The sequence below is a fragment of the Haliotis cracherodii genome, unplaced genomic scaffold, assembly GCF_022045235.1.
Source record: "Haliotis cracherodii isolate W230 unplaced genomic scaffold, xgHalCrac1.p SCAF_13, whole genome shotgun sequence".
Lineage (NCBI taxonomy): Eukaryota > Metazoa > Mollusca > Gastropoda > Lepetellida > Haliotidae > Haliotis > Haliotis cracherodii.
The window spans coordinates 15,539,438-15,561,024 of NW_027266268.1; the positions used below are offsets into that span (position 1 = coordinate 15,539,438).

At 44.0% G+C, this 21,587-nt stretch overlaps 2 protein-coding genes across 2 annotated transcripts; one reads left to right on the top strand and one right to left on the bottom strand.

The window, feature by feature from the left end:
• Positions 1-709: 709 nt before the first annotated feature.
• Positions 710-11,300, bottom strand: LOC139458970 (uncharacterized). Its single transcript, XM_071240410.1, has 6 exons — positions 11,146-11,300; positions 9,043-9,242; positions 7,162-7,327; positions 4,012-4,158; positions 2,731-2,869; positions 710-1,372 (listed from the first exon to the last, which is right to left on the bottom strand). Exons 1-6 carry the CDS (start codon positions 11,234-11,236, stop codon positions 1,192-1,194), a joined length of 924 nt encoding a protein of 307 aa, XP_071096511.1. The 5' UTR covers positions 11,237-11,300; the 3' UTR covers positions 710-1,191.
• A 544-nt stretch (positions 11,301-11,844) lies between these two features.
• Positions 11,845-17,983, top strand: LOC139458971 (uncharacterized). The gene is made up of 5 exons (XM_071240411.1): positions 11,845-11,982; positions 12,275-13,549; positions 14,342-14,547; positions 15,260-15,612; positions 16,925-17,983. Exons 1-5 carry the CDS (start codon positions 11,928-11,930, stop codon positions 17,112-17,114), a joined length of 2,079 nt encoding a protein of 692 aa, XP_071096512.1. The 5' UTR covers positions 11,845-11,927; the 3' UTR covers positions 17,115-17,983.
• Positions 17,984-21,587: the final 3,604 nt, after the last annotated feature.

Below are 21,587 nucleotides of genomic sequence, written 5' to 3' on the forward strand. Positions count from 1 at the left end.
ACCCCATTTCACCTCGCCTATATCGTCATAATGGCTTCACACAGTGATTTGCCGAGCGCTTCCTGTAATATACGCATCACAACATTGACAAATGTGACTCGGTTCACAAGGTTACTGTTTAACAAACTGAAGACATTTCGGCGTGAACACCGCGTTTAGGTTCAGTAGGTGTAACGAAAGAATCCATTTTCATTACACGGGACTGCAATCGAGATTGAGGCGGTGCACGTGAAGTTCATGCTTTACATGTTTTCGTCAATACCTGTTTTGTTTGTTGTTTCACGCCGCAGCTGGTCAGGCTCGCTAAATTGGTTGATGCATGTCGTCGTATCCCAATTACGTGGATCGATGCTCATGATGTCCATGACTGGATAGTCTGGCCCAGACTCGATTATTTACAGACCGCCGTCATATCGCTGGAATATTGCTGAGTGCGGCGTTAACCAACAAACAAACAACATATGTGTTTCGTGACGGTGTGAATTCTCCTGGCTGTATTTGTGCTATGACGTGCAGAATTCTTTTCGCCTTCTGCTAAGAATGTTCTATTTTAGCTCATAACCGATTGGAGCTCCCCATTCCAAACGCTCGGTATTTCCGTCCAGGGTACGGTCTGTTATCATTTGTAAAATGCTTTAAAATGAAACGCTGAAATATTAAGGCAAAAACGATCGAATCTGATATTTCATATTTAGATTTTAATCACAATTTATCATAATATTAGAGAGATGACACAACAAGCTAAGTAATAATTCTACTAAAATAAGTTTTATAACTGTTACGACTTACAGTTTATATAAAAGCTGGAATATTGTTGACAACTTGCAGCATTCACTCACTGAGGCGTATCACTAGTATGTTGATTTTCGGATTTATTCTTCCTGTGTCGGTGGTAAAATAAATGATAAATAGAACCTTTAATTATTGATTTTTTTAAACAACAAGAGGGATAATAGGATGAGAAAAAAATGAAATTACAAATTCTCTATTTTTTGCAATTTTTACATACTGCTTGTACCGGTGAAGCTATATAGATACTATGTGAGGTCACTTTTCGCGTTTAAATCTGTATCAGGCATAGAAACAATTGTGATTTTTTGTTTTTTGTAAAGGTGGTTATCATGCTCGGTGGTGAAAAATTAAAAGTGGAATTATTATTTTTTAAAAATACACCTGACTATAGATTAACTATTAATCATTTCCTTTGTACAGCGTAGCCTTGTTCGGGACGAAGTCTTTGTTACAGCCGTCTGTGGTGCAGCAGTAATGACACTCGAGGTCTCCTGTGTAGGCCGGGTTGAAGGGGATACACCTCTGGTCATCAGAGGTCTGCTCCCACCATAGCCTCTCACAACGATGCTGTCCGGCGCACCTGTCAATACCATAACCTTGTTAAACTGGGCAGATGGACGTAACCAGAACTGGTAGATGAAAATGAGAATGGAATCACGATAAATATTACCAACGACGTGCCACACTCTCATATAGAACCACCCGTGGAGATTCCAGGTTAGAATAGGTCTTCAGCAACCCATGCTTGCCGTAAAAGGCGACTGTGCTTGTCGCAAGAGGCGACTAACGGGGTCGGGTGGTCAGCCTCGCTGACTTGGTTGATGCATGTCATTGTATCCCAGTTGCGTAGATCATTGGATTGTCTGGTCTAAACTCGATTATTTACATCCCCCCGTCATATAGCTGGAATACTGCTGAGTGCAGCGTTAAATAACAAACAAACAAACAAACAAACAAACACTCAGTCACTCACAATACCAAGGATTAGAATATAACGGACACGGCATATGTTGTATGAACAGTAGATATATACACAAATGTCTCAAAATTGAAATCTTGCCCCCAAGCGTTCAAAACTAGGTGTGAATTTTTAACATTTTTCTGATGAGCATGCGCTAAGAGACTAACGGCAACGTCAGTAACATCGGTGAGGAGGGCATACAAGACGACACAAAGAAACTGCATGCAGAGTCCCAGGAGCTTGAGACAATCATTATGTTGTGAACAAAATTATAATCTGCTATTTATAAATTATTTGTCCATCCTGGTCGGTTATGCGATATGAATAGGGCTTTTTTACAGTGAATGTATTCCATATTCCTTCTTATATTATCACGCCCCCAAAATGTACAATGCTTGCTAAGCATGCCTCTAAAAAAACTTTTATTTTGCCAAAAAAATCACTTCAACCAAATTATTATCAGACAAGAAAATTGTGTACTAATGTATCAGTGGAATATTGAGTTTCAAGTAATGGAAAAAAACTGTACGTAAGACCTTTTTTTCTGGATGTTTTAAACCCCTGCCTAATGCTGTAGTATATGGTGAATGTTTTTGAAATGTTTTTTACAAACTCTGTTAAATATTTTTTTCAATATGAATCGTCATTTTGGAAGACAGACGCTTTACGCCGCGTTCAGCAATAGTCCCGGGGCGGTATTCACAAAGCTTCTTAGAATTTTCTTAAGCCTTAAGTATTCTTAAATCCACAAAGAAATCTTAGTTTCCCCAACAACCAACTTAAGTTTTAAGTAATTTCTTAAGCTTTGTGAATAACGCCCCAGCAATATCGGCGAGGGACCCCAGAAAATGGGCTTCACACATTGTATCTATGTGGGGAATCGAACGTGGGTCTTTGGCGTGACGAGCGAACGCATTAACCACTAGGCTACCCCACCGTCCCTCCAGGAATATAGGATTTATTATAAAGACCCTTACTCTTTCACGTATGTTGTATGTCCTTGGGCGTCCTTCTTGACTGAGTTCATGCAGAATGGCTCCGTCCTCGTGCACGTCTGCGTCTTTTCCATGGCGGGGAGAATACCGCATGGTCCACCGCTGCAAACGTTGCACACAGCTGAAGTAGACAAGCACAACAGTTCCTCATTTTTTTGCGTTTGTTAATAAGAAAACGTTTTTGGATAACAACTTCTTTTTCATTATTATCCAATCAGCTTGTCCCAATTTGTTAATCCTTACCCTTACTTTACACCTGGCTTCTTTACCAAGGTGTCATTTGTTATTATCACTGTACATCTTGCATGCTAATCTGTTGCTTATTACAACACATCTTGTATAACACATACCATATACCTCTCACCACGTGGATGTCGTTACTCAAGCTTGATAACGGTACAGACCCGTGAACATCTGGGGTAGAATAGGTCTTCAGCAACCTGTGCTTGCCGTAAAAGGCGACTATGCTTGTCGTAAAAGGCGACTATGCTTGTCGTAAAAGGCGACTATGCTTGTCGTAAAGCTATGACTATGACTCTGGGGATGGGGTGGTCAGGCTCGCTGACTTGGTTGATGCATGTGCGGCGTAAAACAGCAAACCAACCAACCAATGATAACGGTACAGAATCTCCATCGAAACGTCGTAAATTGCAATGAACCAGACATTGTTATCCATAAAATTGTATGTTTTCTTATTCACTCAAACACTTCTAGAATGCTAATCCAACAGTGTGTTTGTTCGTTTGTTGTTTAACGCCGTTCTCAGCACTATACCAGCTATTCGTTGTTCTTAATATCAGTCACTGGTATGTCGATCAGGTTCAGACTAAACTATGGGATACGATGGCATGCATCAACCAAGTGCAGTAATAGGCGACTATGCTTGTCGTAAAAGGCGACAAACGGGATCGGATGGTCAGGTTGCTGACTTGGTCGATACATGTCATCGATCCCAATTGCGTGGATCGATGCTATTGATGTCAATCACTGGATTGTCTGGTCCAGACTCTATTATTTTACAGACCGCCGTCATATAGCTGGAATATTGCTGAGTGCGGCGTTAAACAACAAACAAACAGACAAAAGCAGTGGGTTGCTGAAGACATATTTTTCAGCAGGAAACACAGACAATCCAGCCATGTGCATATTTTGCGCTGTTATCGATCTTTGCCAATCTCCACACCAACCATTCTGTTTACGTATGTGTGGACATACGGGTATTAAGACCTGGTCATGTGACCTTCGACCTTGACCTTGACCTACATGGCACAACAGGCTTCCGGGTTGTGTGTGACCCAGATCCATCTCCTGTCGATTGTTCGTATGTAGCGGTGTGTTGGTAGGGTGCTGTGTCCGGAGTGGTTGCAGGTTGCACGGTGGGCGGTTGGGTGCTTGTCTGTGGGACTCCATCTGTAATAAAATAAACAGCGTTCGAAATGATACATCGTAGTCGGAGGAAAATGAAACGTACCGACGTTAAATGCCCTATTTCCTTCACATGCTGACCCGTCAAGATCCGGGGTAGAATAGGTCTTCACCAACCCATGCTTGCCGTAAAAGGCGACTACGCTTGTCGTAAAAGGCGACTAACGGGATCGGGTGGTCAGGCTCGCTGACTTGGTTGATGCAGGTTATCGATCCCAATTGCGTGGATCGATGCTCATGATATTAATCACTGGAATGTCTGGTCCAGCCCTCGATAATTTACAGAATGCCTTCATATAGCAGGAATATTGCTGAGTGCAGCGTTAAACAACAAACCAACCAACCTTCACATGCTAGTCCCGTTTGCTGTTTCTGACACTCGACTCGACACGAGGTTACAGAAGACCTCTGTCAGCAGAGGCGGGAATCCATATTGGAGCGAGTTTCGTGCACGTGACTATCACGTGACGCAAAACAACCTGGCAGCAGTATTGAACATAATATTATATGAACATTGTTGCCGTTTTGCGTTTGTCTTCAAATCACAGTGTATACCTAATTCCTGGTCAGTACAGAATAACTGTCTTCAAGCCGCCTTCGTGTTATAACTATATTCGGCGGGATCAAGCGTTACACGTTTTACAGGAGTCACACAATAGCACGACGCCACTGCTGCCAGAGGTATTATATGCAGGTAACGGAATGAGCCGAGTGAACCCGAAGATGATCTCGGAACAACCATTTTGAGTGGGGTATTTTTTAGACTCAAATGATTAAGAAATTAGCTAACTTGACAAAAACATTAGGAAGGGAACGTCCATACCAATGACTGTGTTCTGATCAACGCTTCCAAGTTTGGAACACTTAACAATAGGTGAAGAGCCGGGGCTTAAATGTCTGCTGAGGGTTAATTGTCATGGGAGAGGTTTTCTGAAATTTCTTTGACCTTAGCTGATGTTCTTATGATATGTGTATCCTCGAATCTGATCACGCTTCGGATTTCGTTAGCCTTGTCCATTTGTAATGGCTACATGTCTGATCATCGTAAATACTTCACGAATTTGTATACACAACGTGTCACCACCGGTAATGGAGGGACGTACTGAATACAGACTCTAATTGGGGATGCTGCCTAATTGACAGTTACTCTACGATGGCGCTGCCAGCAGAATGTTATTTTCCGAGGGGCTAGTGACCAAAGTTGGTTGGTTGGTTTGTTGTTTAACGCCGCACTCAGCAATATTCCAACTATATGACGGCGGTCTGTAAATAATCGAGTCTGGACCAGACAATCCAGTGATTAATATTATGAGCATCGATACACGCAATTGGGATCGATGACATGCATCAACCAAGTCAGCGAGCCTGACCACCCGATCCCGTTAGTCGCCTTTCGCGACAAGCATAGTCGCCTTTTACGGCAAGCATGGGTTGCTGAAGACCTATTCTACCCCGGAATCTTACGGGTCAAAGACCAGGCTCCATTAACCGTCCGGCACAGTGTGTGAAGCAGTTGGCATAATTGTACATATTCCAAGAGGTGGTGAGAAACCCAACTCGCTCACTCTCCCTTCCCACTGACATTGTTTCTTTTGTACTTTCCTTTTGTTTGTTTGTTTGCAAACAATATTTCAGTTATATGACAGCGGTCTGAAAATAATCGGGGTTGAATCGGACAATCCAGTGATTGACATCATGAGCATCGATCCACGCAATTGGATTACGATGATATATATCAACCAAGTCAGCGAGCCTGACCACCCGATCCCGTTAGTCGCCTTTTACGACAAGCATAGTCATCTTAACGGGAAGAATGGCATGCTGAAGACCTATATGGATTACGATGACATATATCAACCAAGTCAGCGAGCCTGACCACCCGATCCCGTTAGTCGCCTTTTGCGACAAGCATAGTCATCTTTACGGGAAGAATGACATGCTGAAGACCTATATGGATTACGATGACATATATCAACCAAGTCAGCGAGCATGACCACCCGATCCCGTTAGTCGCCTTTTACGACAAGCATAGTCATCTTTACGGGAAGAATGGCATGCTGAAGACCTATATGGATTACGATGACATATATCAACCAAGTCAGCGAGCATGACCTCTCGATCCCGTTAATCGCCTGTTACGACAAGCATGGATTGCTGAAGACATATTCTAACCCTGCTCGTCACGTGGTTGTACATTCCTTACATTACATTATTATGAAGAAAAGTTAATATTCCGCCTAAGTGGCATACGTTTGAGTTTTCAGTTTGCCAATGAGGGAATGAATCTGTTTAAAAAGAAAGTATACACTTTTAAATTGGGTTGGATAAAAAACTACATACGTTGTGAAAATGTCACCAGGCTGAAAACAGTCGCCGCAATATTGCTTTGCAGCAATGACACCCGTTACAAATGATTCATTTCTGGTTTGTTTCATTTAAGCCACCATCAAACCAGGGGGTATCTTTTGCCCTGGAGTTTAGAGTATTGGGTACATATGTACCCAAATTGTAATTATTATAATATTATTAATTTATAATTGACTAAAACTAAGACGATGTGATTAAAATACTGATAAGTATTAAATGGATTAGTTAATTCAGTGACGATGGACCAGTGAAGACTCGTTAAAGAAAACGTCTTCAGCGACCCATGCTTGCCGTAAAAGGCGACGATGCTTGTCGAAAGAGGCGACTACCGGGATCGGGTGGTCAGGCTCGCTGACTTGGTTGATGCATGTCACCGTATCCCAATTGCGTGGATCGATGCTCACTGTCAATCACAACGCCGCACTCGGCGATATAAAAGCTACGTGACGGTTGTCTGTAAACATTCGAGTTTGGACCAGACAATCCAGTGATGGACATCATGAGCATCGATCCACTCAATTGGGATCGATGACATGCATCAACCAAGTCAGCGAGCCTGACCACCGGATTCCGTTAGTCGCCTCTTACGATGTCGCATCGTATATCATGTACCATACGTACGTTGAGTGGACATGCGCAGTGGAGTATACCGTACTCGTGGTGTCTGTACGTCGGCCATGTAACATGCAACCTGGATGTTCCAGGCTGGTGGGGCGACCACGCCCACTGCCGCACTGGTGTTCACCATGTACAAGGTGTTCGTAAACCAAACCCTTTCTTTACTGATCTGAAATTAAGGAAAATTAGAGTCAAGCACAGCCTCACGTACCCGGTGTATTATACAGAGTTTCTTTAGATACAAATACACTTTTATTAAGTGTTGATATATTTGATGTCAAAAGACACGAGGGTGAGATTGTAAAATGATGAACAAAAGAAACTATACCTCTCAGTTGGTTTTATCATATGATATAATTTTCGATTGAATGTATCTGCTGATTGATATCTTAGACATCTATCTGTCAAAATCAATAAATTTGTGTATTCAGATTGTATGCAGAATGTTGAAGAATGCTTGATTCAGTTTGGTTATCGGACCGGACTGTCAGGAACCATCTTCGCGAGGCTGGAATCCGACCCAGTATGGTGCCATACCTTACAGCCTTGGAATTTGACACTGTGTACAAATTCGGTGGCGGCTGTGACATGGTGGGGTTAGTGAGAGGGGGGGGGGGGGGGCTTATATCCTTCACCACGAGATCTGGCTTGGTTGTGGTTCAGGGTAATTTGACAGCAAATCGCTACATGAATCAAATTCTTCAACCTCGCCTTCTTCCAATCATTGACCGCCAGAGGGAGCTGTTTCAACAGGACAACGCTCCACCGCACACAGCTCATGTCACGGTAGACTACCTTCATAATACCAACATCAACGCCTTGCCCTGGCCGTCGAGATCTTCAGATCTGAACCCAATCGAATACCTCTGGAATGAACTCGATCGACGTGTACGTCAACATCAGAACACGCCGCAGACACTCCCACTACTGGTCAACGCGTTACAAGAAGGAATGGCGCAGAATTCCGCAGGTCAGAAGTCGTACACTTATCCAGTCAGTGCCGAGGTGATGCAGAGCCGTGATTGCTGCCCGGGGCGGTCACACGAGTTCAGCGCAACCTTGTCGCCATATGTGACATGACAATGAACGGTTTTGAATGCCTTTGTACAACGACAACATGTGACTATCGAGCTCCAGAATTTCGTATTTGTAAATATATCGACTTAATTAGCTACAATAAATTTACTAAAAATGTACCTGTGCGTTTCTATTTTTTAAGAGTGTATATTAAGCCTTTTCATGCAAAAAAACGTGGGTATGTGTACATCGATTGCCTACATATCGATTCACAAAAAATGGCTGCCGATCGATCACACATAAGAACTGTAAAACGTATCGATATTTCTTCTATTACACGCTAGGTCTCTAATACACGCCGGATCAACGGCTCTTGGGAAATTAATAAACGGCCTAGCGCCTGAAAGAGAAAATACGGTCGTTTGATATCGGATGTTTTGGCGACAGTGTGACGTTCAAGGCCGTAACCTGGACTGCTTCGATGATGAGATTACAAGGCATATCTTTTGCATACAAACGAACGTTTATGAAACACTGTTAGGGACAGGTCCAGGGTAGAATAGGTCTTCAGCAACCCATGCTTGCCGTAAAAGGCGACTATGCTTGTCGTAAAAGGCGACTAACGGGATCGGGTGGTCAGGTCCGCTGACTTGGTTTATGCATGTCATCGATCCCAATTGCGTGTATCGATGCTCTTGATATTAATCACTGGATTGTCAGGTCCAGGCTCGATTATTTACACACGGACGTCATATAGCTGGAATATTGCCGAGTGCGGCGTTTAGCAACAAACAAACAAACAAACAATTACACTAAATAAAATTGTTATCCATAAATTGTCTCTACTTTGAACGCAAGCGGACTGACCGAGATATCTGTTTTGCAGGCTTCATACGGGTATCTGAATACCAGGTCACGACCTTCCATTGTGCCTTTGCAGGTGGTTGTCCCCAGGGAAACGTCGTCAGCAGTTGACGACGTCACGCCATAACCAAATGACGTTATATCCAGCCGGATGTCCCACCCATTGGTTTGGCATGTGGAGATCAGGTTAGTGTTGGGAGAAACTGCAAAAAATAGATTTCTAATAAATGACAATGTTTTTCCGTTACTTAAGCCTTTGGGGATTGTGTGTCAGAATAGTCGGCTAGTTCCCTGCCCTGAACCATGGTTGGTTTATGTCTTGTTTAACGCTGTACCTAGCAATATTCCAGCCATATGACGGCGAACTGTAAATAATCGAGTCCGGACCAGACAATTCAGTGATGGACATCATGAGCATCGATAGGATGACATGTATCAACCAAGTCGGCGAGCCTGATTACCCGATCCCGTTAGTCACCTTTTACGACCAGCATAGTCGCCTCTTACAGCAAGCATGGGTTGCTGAAGACCTAGTCTACCCCGGATCACGGATACAAGACCCTATGGGGAATCCGAGTTAGAAGAGGTCACCAGCAACCTGTGCTTGTCTTACGAGGTGACTTAATGGATCGGATGGTCAGACTCGATGACCGGGCTAACAAGGCTGACCTGGTACACCGACGGTGTGGATCATTGTTCACTATATCAATCACTGGTTTCTTGTCGAGAGTCGATTGTTGACAGGCCGTTGCTAAATAACTTAAATATTACTGATTGCGGCGTTAAGCAACATGTATACGTTTTCGTAAGACCCGACAGTGTGTGTGTGTGTGTGTGTGTGTGTGTGTGTGTGTGTGTGTGTGTGTGTGTGTGTGTGTGTGTGTGTGTGTGTGTGTGTGTGTTTGTGTGCGTGCGCGCGTTTGGTTTTACGCCGCTTTTAGCAATATTCCAGCAATAGCACGGCGGGGGAAACCAGAAATGGGCTTCACACATTGTACCCATGTCGGGAATCGAACCCGGGTTTCGGCGTGACGAGCGAACGCTTTAACCACTAGACTACCCGACCGCCCCCCGAATTTAATGAGGGTCGGGTGGTCAAGACGTGTCAATGGCTAAATGGGTGTCACTACACCCCGACAGCATCAATGGTTGCTCATGTTTGTCTTACCCAGGATATAATTTTCTGACAGTTTATGCCCCGTAGGGTTGGTTGGTTGGTTTGTTGTTTAACTCCGCACTCCGCAATATTCCAGCTATATGACGGCGGTCTGTAAATAATCGAGTCCGGATCAGACAATCCAGTGATTGACATCATGAGCATCGATCCACGCAATTGGGATCGATGACATGCATCAACCAAGTCAGCGAGCCTGACCACCCGATCACGTTAGTCGCCTTTTACGACAAGCATAGTCACCTTTTACGGCAAGCATGGGTTGGTGAAGACCTATTCTACCCCGGATCTTCACGGGCCCCGTAGGAATTCCGTGTTAACATTTCTCCCCAGCAACCTATGCTGGTCGTAAGAGGCGACTTAATAGATCGGGTGTACAGGTTCAGTGACTTCTTTGATGGCGTGCCATCGTACCCCGACGGCGTGAATCGTTGCTCATAATATCAATCACTGGATTGTCTTGCCAAGACAGGCTATTTATGCTGCTGTCATAAAGATGAAAGCGTGAGCTCGTCACACCGAAGACCCGGGTTCGATTTCCGATACGGGTACATTGTGTGAAGCCCATGTCCCCATCCCTGATATTGCTGAAATATTGCTAAGAGCGGCGTTAAATCAAACTCACTCATTCATATAGATGGAATATTGCGGTGTTAAGCAACAACAAAAACCAACACAATAAGGCAGTAAAAAGCTTGAATGTTGCTACTAGATACCTAGATAACAAACAACTCATTTAGGTACAGAAGAAGCAATATATGGATGACTACTTCTTAAAATACTATTATAGCAATGGTTCGGTAAAAGGATGAATACCAAACGTCGCTATAGGAGTCTCGTAAAGAAGTTGGTATCTATGAAATAACTTTGTCATCCGTCAACTTCTAAAAAATGACTAACAATGTTTGTAAATCATTTGAAAGTCTACATACCTGCTTTTGAAAACGGAAGAATTGCGATGGATAATGCAATATACAAAATACTACCCCTGTGTGCCATGTTTAAATCAGCATAGATTGGCATGGATGTATTACACTAGATAACACATATAACGCAGATAGCTAGGTGGTACCTGTGACCTTACTTCGTGAAGACAATACTTGGTTTGACCTTTTTATCAATGTGACCTGTGCTTTATTCTCAACGGACATGGTACTTTGCACTTAAGCGGAATAGTACAGTCAAGCGTTCTGCGTGTCTAAGAGGGACTGTTTTAAGTTTTAAAAACAGAATATTTTGTTCACTCAGCGCTTCAAGAGATCTGGGTCCCACAGCAGCATGTACAGTGAACAATTTTGTGTACAAAATACAATCTATTTTTTGAATGAGTGAATGAGTAATAATTCTGCAATATCAGAAACCAGTAATAGGCTTTGCGCGTACCCATGTTTGGATTCAAACCCGGGCTTCGGCGTGACGGGCAAACGCATTAACCACTGGTCTACCACACCGCCACCTTAAGGAACCCAAGTGATTTGTCATTGTCCTGGCATTCCTAATCGTAACGTATATCATTTATCACAATGTGGCACTCATCTCTCAAGTGGGTATATGTATGTTATCAGTCTCGTAATGGCTCCCATCTCATACTTCTTCCTGTTAGATAACCCTATCAATGCGGACGACGATGTAGCTTGGTGACGTCAAAGGGGACACGCCGGTTGTTGAACATTGTGCATGTTCTTTTACATTTGTTCTTTGCGGGAAAGCAAACATGATCATTCTTAGACTAGCAGCCATCGGGTTGGTACTGTCGAGATGCCATGTTGGTAAGTTTTTTTCATTGATGATTTAGGTCATTGCATGGTTATCATATATATGTATGAATATTGATTGCTATTTCTGTGATTTTAAATTGTGGTGGGTGAGGGGAAATGGGTTTAACGTCGTGTCCAAGATTATTGCACTTATATAACGACGTCCATGCACGTGTGTTTGTGTGTGGCTGCTTGTACTTGTCAGGATTGATGCCGATTTAAAAGTTCTAGTCCACTGAGATACAGTTTAACATGAATACTCTCTGTGACCTTGACCTACTTGGTATTAATCTGATTTCTCTAGATTCAGCATCCAGTACCAGTGTGGGGACTGACTTCACTGTGGCGTTCTTCCCCTACGCCTCCCAGAACATCACTGTCCCCGTCAGCACCAACATCTACATCACCTCGGCTAATCCCGGCTACTGTAACATCGAATATGCCGTTGATCCATTTACAAGGTCAGTCAGGTATGTAGAGGTCAGAGGTCAACAGACAACGAAGGTCGCTATACCAATTGCTGCAAGAGTATCGCTTGGGGCCATCAGGGAATTCAGTGCAATCCGGATTTCTTGCTCAGTTCCGGTGTCTGCGTACGCTTCCTATACTACTTCCGGTTTTCTGTCAAGCGCCATGTTGATTCTCCCGATGTCAAGCCTGTCTACGACGTATTACGTTCCTGGGTTCCCTGGCAACGGCTTTGTAGGAATAGTTGCAACGTCTGATGACACAAAGGTGCATATCACTCTGCAATCGGTCACGAGGTTTATGTATGGAAACAAGGCGAAGGTATCAGGAGATTACATCGATGAAACTCTGTCAGAAAACGAGGTACTGTTTTTGCATTCACCGGCCAGTGATTTCGGAGGAACCAAGATTACTTCCAACCAACCAATCGCAGTGTTCTCTGGATCCAACAAAATTCAAGATGACGGTTTCGTTTTGAGCGACGAATTCAGTTCCGCTCAAGCTCTACCTTTGCATATGTGGGGCACAGACTTTATCATCAAGGAACCGGTCAGATCAACCTACACCCGACGTTTTACAAGGATCCTGGCAGCAACGAATTCAACAGTCGTAAATAAAATAGCAGGAGGCGTCACGCAGTCTGTATTCACTGGCCTGCGTCAAGGCAGCTACAAAGAGGACGAACTGAATTCTACAGACACGACTGTCTATTTCAGCTCCAACCCTATTTCTGTGACCGTTATAGCGTATGGCCCGCATGGAGCTTCGTACCTACCTGTGCCCTGTCTAGCGCTTTACCAAACGGACACGCAAGTCCCCCAATTAGATTCATCAGATTCTTACATATTCATTACGACGGAAACTAAGGAACTGCTAGGCATGCGGATAAATGGTAACAGCCCTGTGGGAACAAAATGGGCCAACATGTCATCTAAGGTCTTACCATACTCTATTACCGTAATGCAAACAACGAGGACGTCATCGATGACCCTCCAACAGACATCTCCGTTAGGGGACTTCTCGGCCCAGATTTTCGGTTTCACGGCTAATAATAGGGAATTCGTGGCTAATGTTGGTTATGGGGTCTCCACGTCATCTCCAGGAGTGCCAGGTAAGTGTGGATATGTTTCAGAGAGAGTGACGGTATAAGGATACGACAATTAAATATTATTGGGTTTTTGTTTTTCTTCGAACAATTTTTACTTTCTTTTCAAGTATAATTTTAATCAACGCTGTAATACACTTTACGCTGATTCGGAATGTTTTTCAGTAACCTGACGACTGTTTTGAGAGCTGACAATTGCTTATGACAGTTTTCTTGAAATAATTAAAGATGACGTCATCTATCATACATGACGTCACAGGCGGTTTTATGTGACGTACATGTTGTTCCACCACAGATTTACTGAGGAGATCGGGACACATATTTCATAGAAAAACAACTTTGGATATTAAATAAAATAATGCACTCGAAATAATGAACGGATACTATGTCCCTCATGAAATAATGTCAAGGATCGAAACTTTGCTTACCGACATACGGTGGTGGTGGTGTGTGTGCGTGCGTTCGTGCGTGCGTGTGTGCGTGCTTGCGTGCGTGCGTGCGTGCGTGTGCGTGCGTGTGGGAGGGTGTAGGGTGTCTTTTATTTATTGGCAGGATATCTGTCTTTACTACTTCAAAACACACATTTCTTTTGTTGAGGGTGGAGCAAAATATTTTCATTATAATACATCACATATTTTACATTAAATCTTTGATGTTCAGTGTACAATTTCTATTTTTGGGGTACCCCTGCCCAAATCGATATTAAATGGTTTATTCCGTACAGAAAATTACTTCACAAATCATTCAGGACAGATAATCCGTGATTCCTTTGTAGCTCAAGTACATTTTCTTATGAAGGTATCGAGTACAGCCGAGTGCATCTGACGTGTGGCCGTGACAGATGGGAGATAACTCTAAATGCAACAGCTTTCAATGGCAGCCTGGACTACCGTGGTATTTTCAACAATGTGACCCTGGGTCGAGATCCGTTCTGCACTGGGGTTCTGCAAGGTGACCGCTTGGTGCTCAACGCTTCTCTACAGGACTGCAACACAAAAACAGAGGTGACACTAAGTTTTATGTTTTAAGAGGGGTTACAGCATTCTCGCACTTTTTACATTTTTAGCTTGTTTCCAAAGATCCAGATCGCGAGTATGCAAAAAACGCGAAAATGCAGCTAGTATACCATGTGTGACTGAAATATTGTTGATACGAAAACCCCATCTTTCCGAGGCACTGATTATAAGAGTCCAGTTTCCACCCTTGACGAACTAAACTAGAATTCCTGAGTTACATTTTGGCCGGACTAATGGGTGTATGCATAGTCCAATCAAAATCACATAACCAACTAGACATCCGGTTCGTAAACAACATGGATTATAACTTGCAGATTTCGGTCGACCACAGGATTTGCAAAGCATGTGTACCGTCAACTGGTCGCCGACAGATATTTTGCAAATCTTTTCATGCTATTAGTCAATGTGCTCGAGTGAAACCCGTTTTCTTATAATATACATATAGTCTTGACTGGGCGCCTCCATTTTATTTGAAGCAAACGCAAGTGATATGAGAGATGGAATCTGATTGGTCAATAGGAGGGACATAGAAGGGACATAACTCGTAAAAGCCACTGGTGGCTCTACGATCGAGTCCAGAAATTACAGTCCATTTCGGTAAAGGTGTAAACTGGACTTTAATAGTCTATTAACGCCCTTGCCTCGGGAAGATACGAAAACCCAATCTCACTCACTCACCCCAGATCATTCTACATTGCAGACGGAGAAAGGTCAGACCGTGTATGAGAACTCACTGACGTTTAATCAGGGCTGGCAATACAACGTCATGTGTTCCCTGGCAACCACCAACATGTCTGCGGCACAACCACAGGTCGCCAGTAACGTCATCGACGTTCGTCTAGGCTCCATCCCTACCGTCACTCAGATTAAGTTGTTCAGTGACTATGGCTTCCAACACGAGATTCCTGGAGACTTGAAGATGGTCAGTGGAAGAACGGTGTACGTGGAAGTGTCCGCACCGTCGGACATGGGTCTGAGTATAGTGGTCAACGATTGTTACACATATGACCGGTCTGACTCTACCATACCATTGCGGCACTTGATCAGAAATAGGTGAGAGTTGAATATGTATACAGTGATAATTTACTCGTAAATTCTGGGAGCGGTCGGGTAGCCTAGAGGTTAAAGTGTTCGCTCGTCACGCCGAAGACCCGGGTTCGATTCCCGACATGGGTACAATGAAGGAAGCTCATTTCTGGTGTCCCCCGCCGTGATATTGCTGGAATATTGCTAACAGCGGCGTAAACCAAACTCACTCACTCACTCACTCACTCACTACTCTTATACTCATACACTTTAAAAACGCATAGTGGATTTTGACCCTTGTTACGTAAGTAGTGTCAAAGTAATTTAACGGGAATAAGGATTCAAACTCAGACAACATTACTGCAATGTTGCAAACCTTCTGGCCTCACATCCACAAAACATTTTCTGTTTTTTTGCAGTTCGCTGAAAATTATTCCCCAAATTCAACATTTTCTTTGTGTGTCTGTATACATTGGTGTGGTGAGGAGTGTGTATAACATGGCGCCCGTACACATATGAGTAGGAACATGATAAACTAGTGACTGAAAGCATGAGCAACGATTCACGCCAGGGCAGGCGCAATAAGTCTGGTACTCGATTCGCTTTCTCTTTAATCTGCTCATACGATATGCATATGGTATACCACCTCCATGGCGTAGTGGATTGAGCGTCTGCCCGGAGAGCTGAAGGTCGTGGGTTCGATCCCCAGTCGCGTTTATACCAAATGACGTTATGAGATGGTACTTGTTGTTACCTTGCCTTGCGTTCGACAGTAAGGGACTAAAACAAGGACTGTATACTGAATCTGAGTGTGGATATATATGTTAAACTGCGGCATGGTATCATGGGCTAGCACTATAAAATCGGCATGAGTCCGGACTAGCACAAACACACGCACGCACGCACGCACGCACGCACGCACGCACGCACGCACGCACGCACGCACGCACGCACGCACGCACGCACGCACGCACGCACGCACGCACGCACGCACGCACGCACGCACGCACGCACGCACGCACGCACGCACGCACGCACGCACGCACGCACGCACGCACGCACGCACGCACGCACGCACGCACGCACGCACGCACGCACGCACGCACGCACGCACGCACGCACGCACGCACGCACGCACGCACGCACGCACGCACGCACGCACGCACGCACGCACGCACGCACGCACGCACGCACGCACGCACCACAAACTCGCCACTTTAATTTTAAGGGCCAGTGCGCTTAATGCGCCACAATAAGCTGTGCAGAATTGTGTCCCTTAGACGTACAAGGATCCGTTAGTGTTTGATTAACGGGGTTTCACCGTCTCACTATTTTTCAGATGCGCCAACGACAGGTCAGTAGGCATCATGTCCACCAGTGCGTACAGTAGACGGTTCAGCTTCACTGCCTCCAGCAACACTCTGGAGTACGTCAGCTGTGACGTACGATTCTGCAGAACAAATGACCTCAGTGAACCTTGTCAGCCAGAATGTGGGTTTCACCTGGGGGGACCTGCCGTTGGCAGGTAGACAGATGAAGGTCATAGGTCCAGCGGATGTTAGGGGTCAGGGGTCAGGGAGTCTCAGGACCAGACGTCCACTAATTGATTAGTTTTAAAGGACTTGGTGATACAAATTGACATAGTCCCTATATTTATCAGGAGCGGTTATTATGAGGTGGCTAACTTAGGGGAAAACATGTTCATTCTGTGAAACTCCTTACTTCACTTATTTTGTTATAACAAGCATGTTAAAGGACGTTGAGCCAAAGTAGAATCTTTTCTGAATGCAGGATTTTCAAATAAATTTTGATTAACATTTGAAAAATGGTGCCACGGGTGGTCTAAGGCGCCGCGATTCGCTGTGCAGAGTTGTGTCCCTTGGGCACGCCAGAAACCTATGATTGTGGGTTCGAATCCCGGTTCACCCCGATTGTTTCTATGTTTGTCAGCACCATACCCGTGCTCGTGGGTTTCACCGAAGTGGTAAACGTCTGAAACCTGCATCTCTTTGGGCTTTCCTCCTACATTAAGCTGACACGCCGTGAAATAACTGTAATACTGTTAAAAGCGGCGTTAAACCCAACTCACTCACTCACTCTTGCCTCGGGGAGATGTCTAAAACCCTGGGGTGTTGCACTCTGGTCAACAGTCTCCAAGTGACGTCATCGTTAAACCTAATTAGTTTCATTTATTGATTCAATAATGAATAAAACATTTTAATGAATATAATTGACTAGGTATTGATAATATATATGTAATATATTATAATATGCGTCAGGGGAATGTAACTTTCGATTGTTCGCATACATACTTTCGAATCAATAATGCATCTTTGGTGATTTTTCATCACCATCGTTTCATATGCAATAAAAAGAAAAGCTGCAATGACAGCTTTGTCCAGCATTGAAGCACTTGTTTACCTCTCATAGTTGTGTGTCATAGCAATGGCTGTAGTGTTTCTCCTTCTCTTGGAAGCCATATTGTACTTTATGGGTTTTATTTCGTGTAAGTTATCCTTGATTAACACTGGTTAACTCAGGCTGAATAGAGTCAACCCTGGATACCAGAAATGTGGTTACCAAGGCTGAATCAGGTCACGCGAAGCTTAATAATCGTTCGAACGCACGATGAGTGGGCTATGGTTGGTATTTTACGGACGCTTCGGTTGATGCCGTTCTCTCATATCATCCACACAACTTGTCCGCAAGTTGGCGTCAGTTCCTGCAGAGACCATATACCGATACCGATATGTGGTCTCTGGTTCCTGGAAGAACACGACTGGCCCTGGACCCTTATTTTCTGTTCCATGCTGTGGATTAGAACGTGAGTGCATGGTATTTCACGCCATAGGAAGGGTTGATCCTGCAGATGAAAGCACGAGTTCACATCAGCCTACATTCCTTTTGGTTCCCCGGTGAATAGGCCTTCAGCAACCCATTCTTCTAAGAGGCGACTAACGGGATCGTGTGGTCAGACTCGCTGACTCGGTTGATGCATGTCATTGTATCCCAATTGTGTAGATCGATGCTCATGGTGTCAATCACTGGATTAAGACTCGATTAACAGACCGCCATCAGAGCTTGAATATTGATGTGTGCGGCGTCAAACAACAAGCAAACAACGTTCCAGGTACACAGCACGAGACGAGTATGAATGAGTGGCACGATCCAAACATTGCAGGGTTATTGGAATGCTTGGTAGTACAATACGTCATTTCCTGTTTCCGTGTCGTATACAGTCATGACCCCCATGGACTTACTCTGTCTCTATGTCCCTGCCATACTGGGACTAACTCTGTCTCTCTATCCCTGCCATACATGGATTAACTCTGTCTCTCTATCCCTGCCATACATGGACTAACTCTGTCTCTATGTCCCTGCCATACATGGACTAACTCTGTCTCAATATCCCTGCCATACATGGACTAACTCTGTCTCTATATCCCTGCCATACAAGGACTAACTCTGTCTCTATATCCCTGCCATACATAGACTAACTCTGTCTCTATATCCCTGCCATACATGGACTAACTCTGTCTCTATATCCCTGCCATACATGGACTAACTCTGTCTCTATATCCCTGCCATACTGGGACTAACTCTGTCTCTATATCCCTGCCATACTGGGACTAACTCTGTCTCTATATCCCTGCCATACATAGACTAACTCTGTCTCTATATCCCTGCCATACATGGACTAACTCTGCCTCTATATCCCTGCCATACATGGACTAACTCTGTCTCAATATCCCTGCCATACATGGACTAACTCTGCCTCTATATCCCTGCCATACATGGACTAACTCTGTCTCTATATCCCTGCCATACATGGACTAACTCTGTCTCTATATCCCTGCCATACAAGGACTAACTCTGTCTCTCTATCCCTGCCATACATGGACTGACTCTGTCTCTATATCCCTGCCATACATGGACTAACTCTGTCTCTATATCCCTGCCATACATGGACTAACTCTGTCTCTATATCCCTGCCATACTGGGACTAACTCTGTCTCTATATCCCTGCCATACTGGGACTTATTCTGTCTCTATATCCCTGCCATACATGGACTAACTCTGTCTCTATGTCCCTGCCATACATGGACTAACTCTGTCTCTATATCCCTGCCATACTGGGACTAACTCTGTCTCTATATCCCTGCCAAACATGGACTAACTCTGCCTCTATATCCCTGCCATACATGGACTAACTGTCTTTTACCCTGCCATACATGGACTAACTCTGTCTCTATATCCCTGCCATACTGGGACTAACTCTGTCTCTATATCCCTGCCATACATGGACTAACTCTGTCTCTATATCCCTGCCATACATGGACTGACTCTGTCTCTATATCCCTGCCAAACATGGACTAACTCTGCCTCTATATCCCTGCCATACAAGGACTAACTCTGTCTCTATATCCCTGCCATACATGGACTAACTCTGTCTCTATATCCCTGCCATACATGGACTAACTCTGTCTCTATATCCCTGCCATACATGGACTAACTCTGTCTGTATATCCCTGCCATACTGGGACTAATTCTGTCTCTATATCCCTGCCATACATAGACTAACTCTGTCTCTATGTCCCTGCCATACATGGACTAACTCTGTCTCTATATCCCTGCCAAACATGGACTAACTCTGCCTCTATATCCCTGCCATACATGGACTAACTGTCTTTTACCCTGCCATACATGGACTAACTCTGTCTCTATATCCCTGCCATACATGGACTAACTCTGTCTCTATATCCCTGCCATACATGGACTAACTCTGTCTATATCCCTGTCATACATGGACTAACTCTGCCTCTATATCCCTGCCATACATGGACTAACTGTCTTTTACCCTGCCATACATGGACTAACTCTGTCTCTATATCCCTGCCATACATGGACTAACTCTGTCTATATCCCTGCCATACTGGGACTAATTCTGTCTCTATATCCCTGCCATACATGGACTAACTGTCTTTTACCCTGCCATACATGGACTAACTCTGTCTCTATATCCCTGCCATACATGGACTAACTCTGTCTCTATATCCCTGCCATACATGGACTAACTCTGTCTCTATATCCCTGCCATACATGGACTAACTCTGCCTCTATATCCCTGCCATACATGGACTAACTCTACCTCAATATCCCTGCCATACATGGACTAACTCTACCTCAATACCCCTGCCATACATGGACTAACTCTGTCTCTATACTCCTGCCATACGTTGACTAACTGTATAAAGCACATCAATATAATTACATATTTACAACAGAGACAGTGTCGATTGTCTACCCAAGGCACCAATTACAACGTCTAGTCTTTCATCAAAGATGAGATACCCAGTAGCGTAGTCTGTCCTGTGACTAGTCTCCGAACTGTTTGCAAAAGCGTGTGCAGACGAGTGTCACATTATCCTAATTGTGTAAAGATAGTCTTCGTTGTTTATTCAGTTGTTTGTTATTGTTTGCTACCGAACGGACGTTGGTTTTTCGATCATTCAAGACATTGTGACTAATTTGTCAACATATGTTTATATAACTATGAAGAATCAAACCGCATTACTAGAATCACTAACAACCCTTGCAATTCACAACTGCAGAAGGAATGTCTGGAATACTGGAAAGCGGTGTTAAACCCAAGTCACCCACTCACTCGATTACCGGAATAAATTTATCGAGTCAGGCGAGACCCTTTCTTGAATTGGTTACAAATTCTATTGAGCGTAAAATAATGAAAATTGGAAATATAATGGCATGGCATTGTCATGGCAACGACAAAATATGAAACAAACGTGATTAAACGTCAATCAAGGCTTAAGGAATACAGTTACAAAACTTAAATGTCAAATAACAGATTATAGTTTCCAATAAGAGATTTTGTTAAAAATGTTTTACATCGCAGTCAGCAATATGCATCTCTGAATAATGGATTCGCGAGACTAGGGAAGATCCGGTTAGAGAAAAGATCTTCAGCAACCCATGCTTACCGT

Excerpts from the sequence above, each read along its gene's own strand:
- LOC139458970 (XM_071240410.1), bottom strand. The coding sequence starts at position 11,236 with ATGCCAATCTATGCTGATTTAAACATGGCACACAGGGGTAGTATTTTG. Across the intron at positions 9,243-11,145 it reads TCTTCCGTTTTCAAAAGCAG|TTTCTCCCAACACTAACCTG; the intron begins GTATGTAGACTT and ends TATTTTTTGCAG. Across the intron at positions 4,159-7,161 it reads ACTGCGCATGTCCACTCAAC|ATGGAGTCCCACAGACAAGC; the intron begins GTACGTATGGTA and ends ATTTTATTACAG.
- LOC139458971 (XM_071240411.1), top strand. The coding sequence starts at position 11,928 with ATGATCATTCTTAGACTAGCAGCCATCGGGTTGGTACTGTCGAGATGC. Across the intron at positions 11,983-12,274 it reads ACTGTCGAGATGCCATGTTG|ATTCAGCATCCAGTACCAGT; the intron begins GTAAGTTTTTTT and ends TGATTTCTCTAG. Across the intron at positions 15,613-16,924 it reads CGGCACTTGATCAGAAATAG|ATGCGCCAACGACAGGTCAG; the intron begins GTGAGAGTTGAA and ends ACTATTTTTCAG.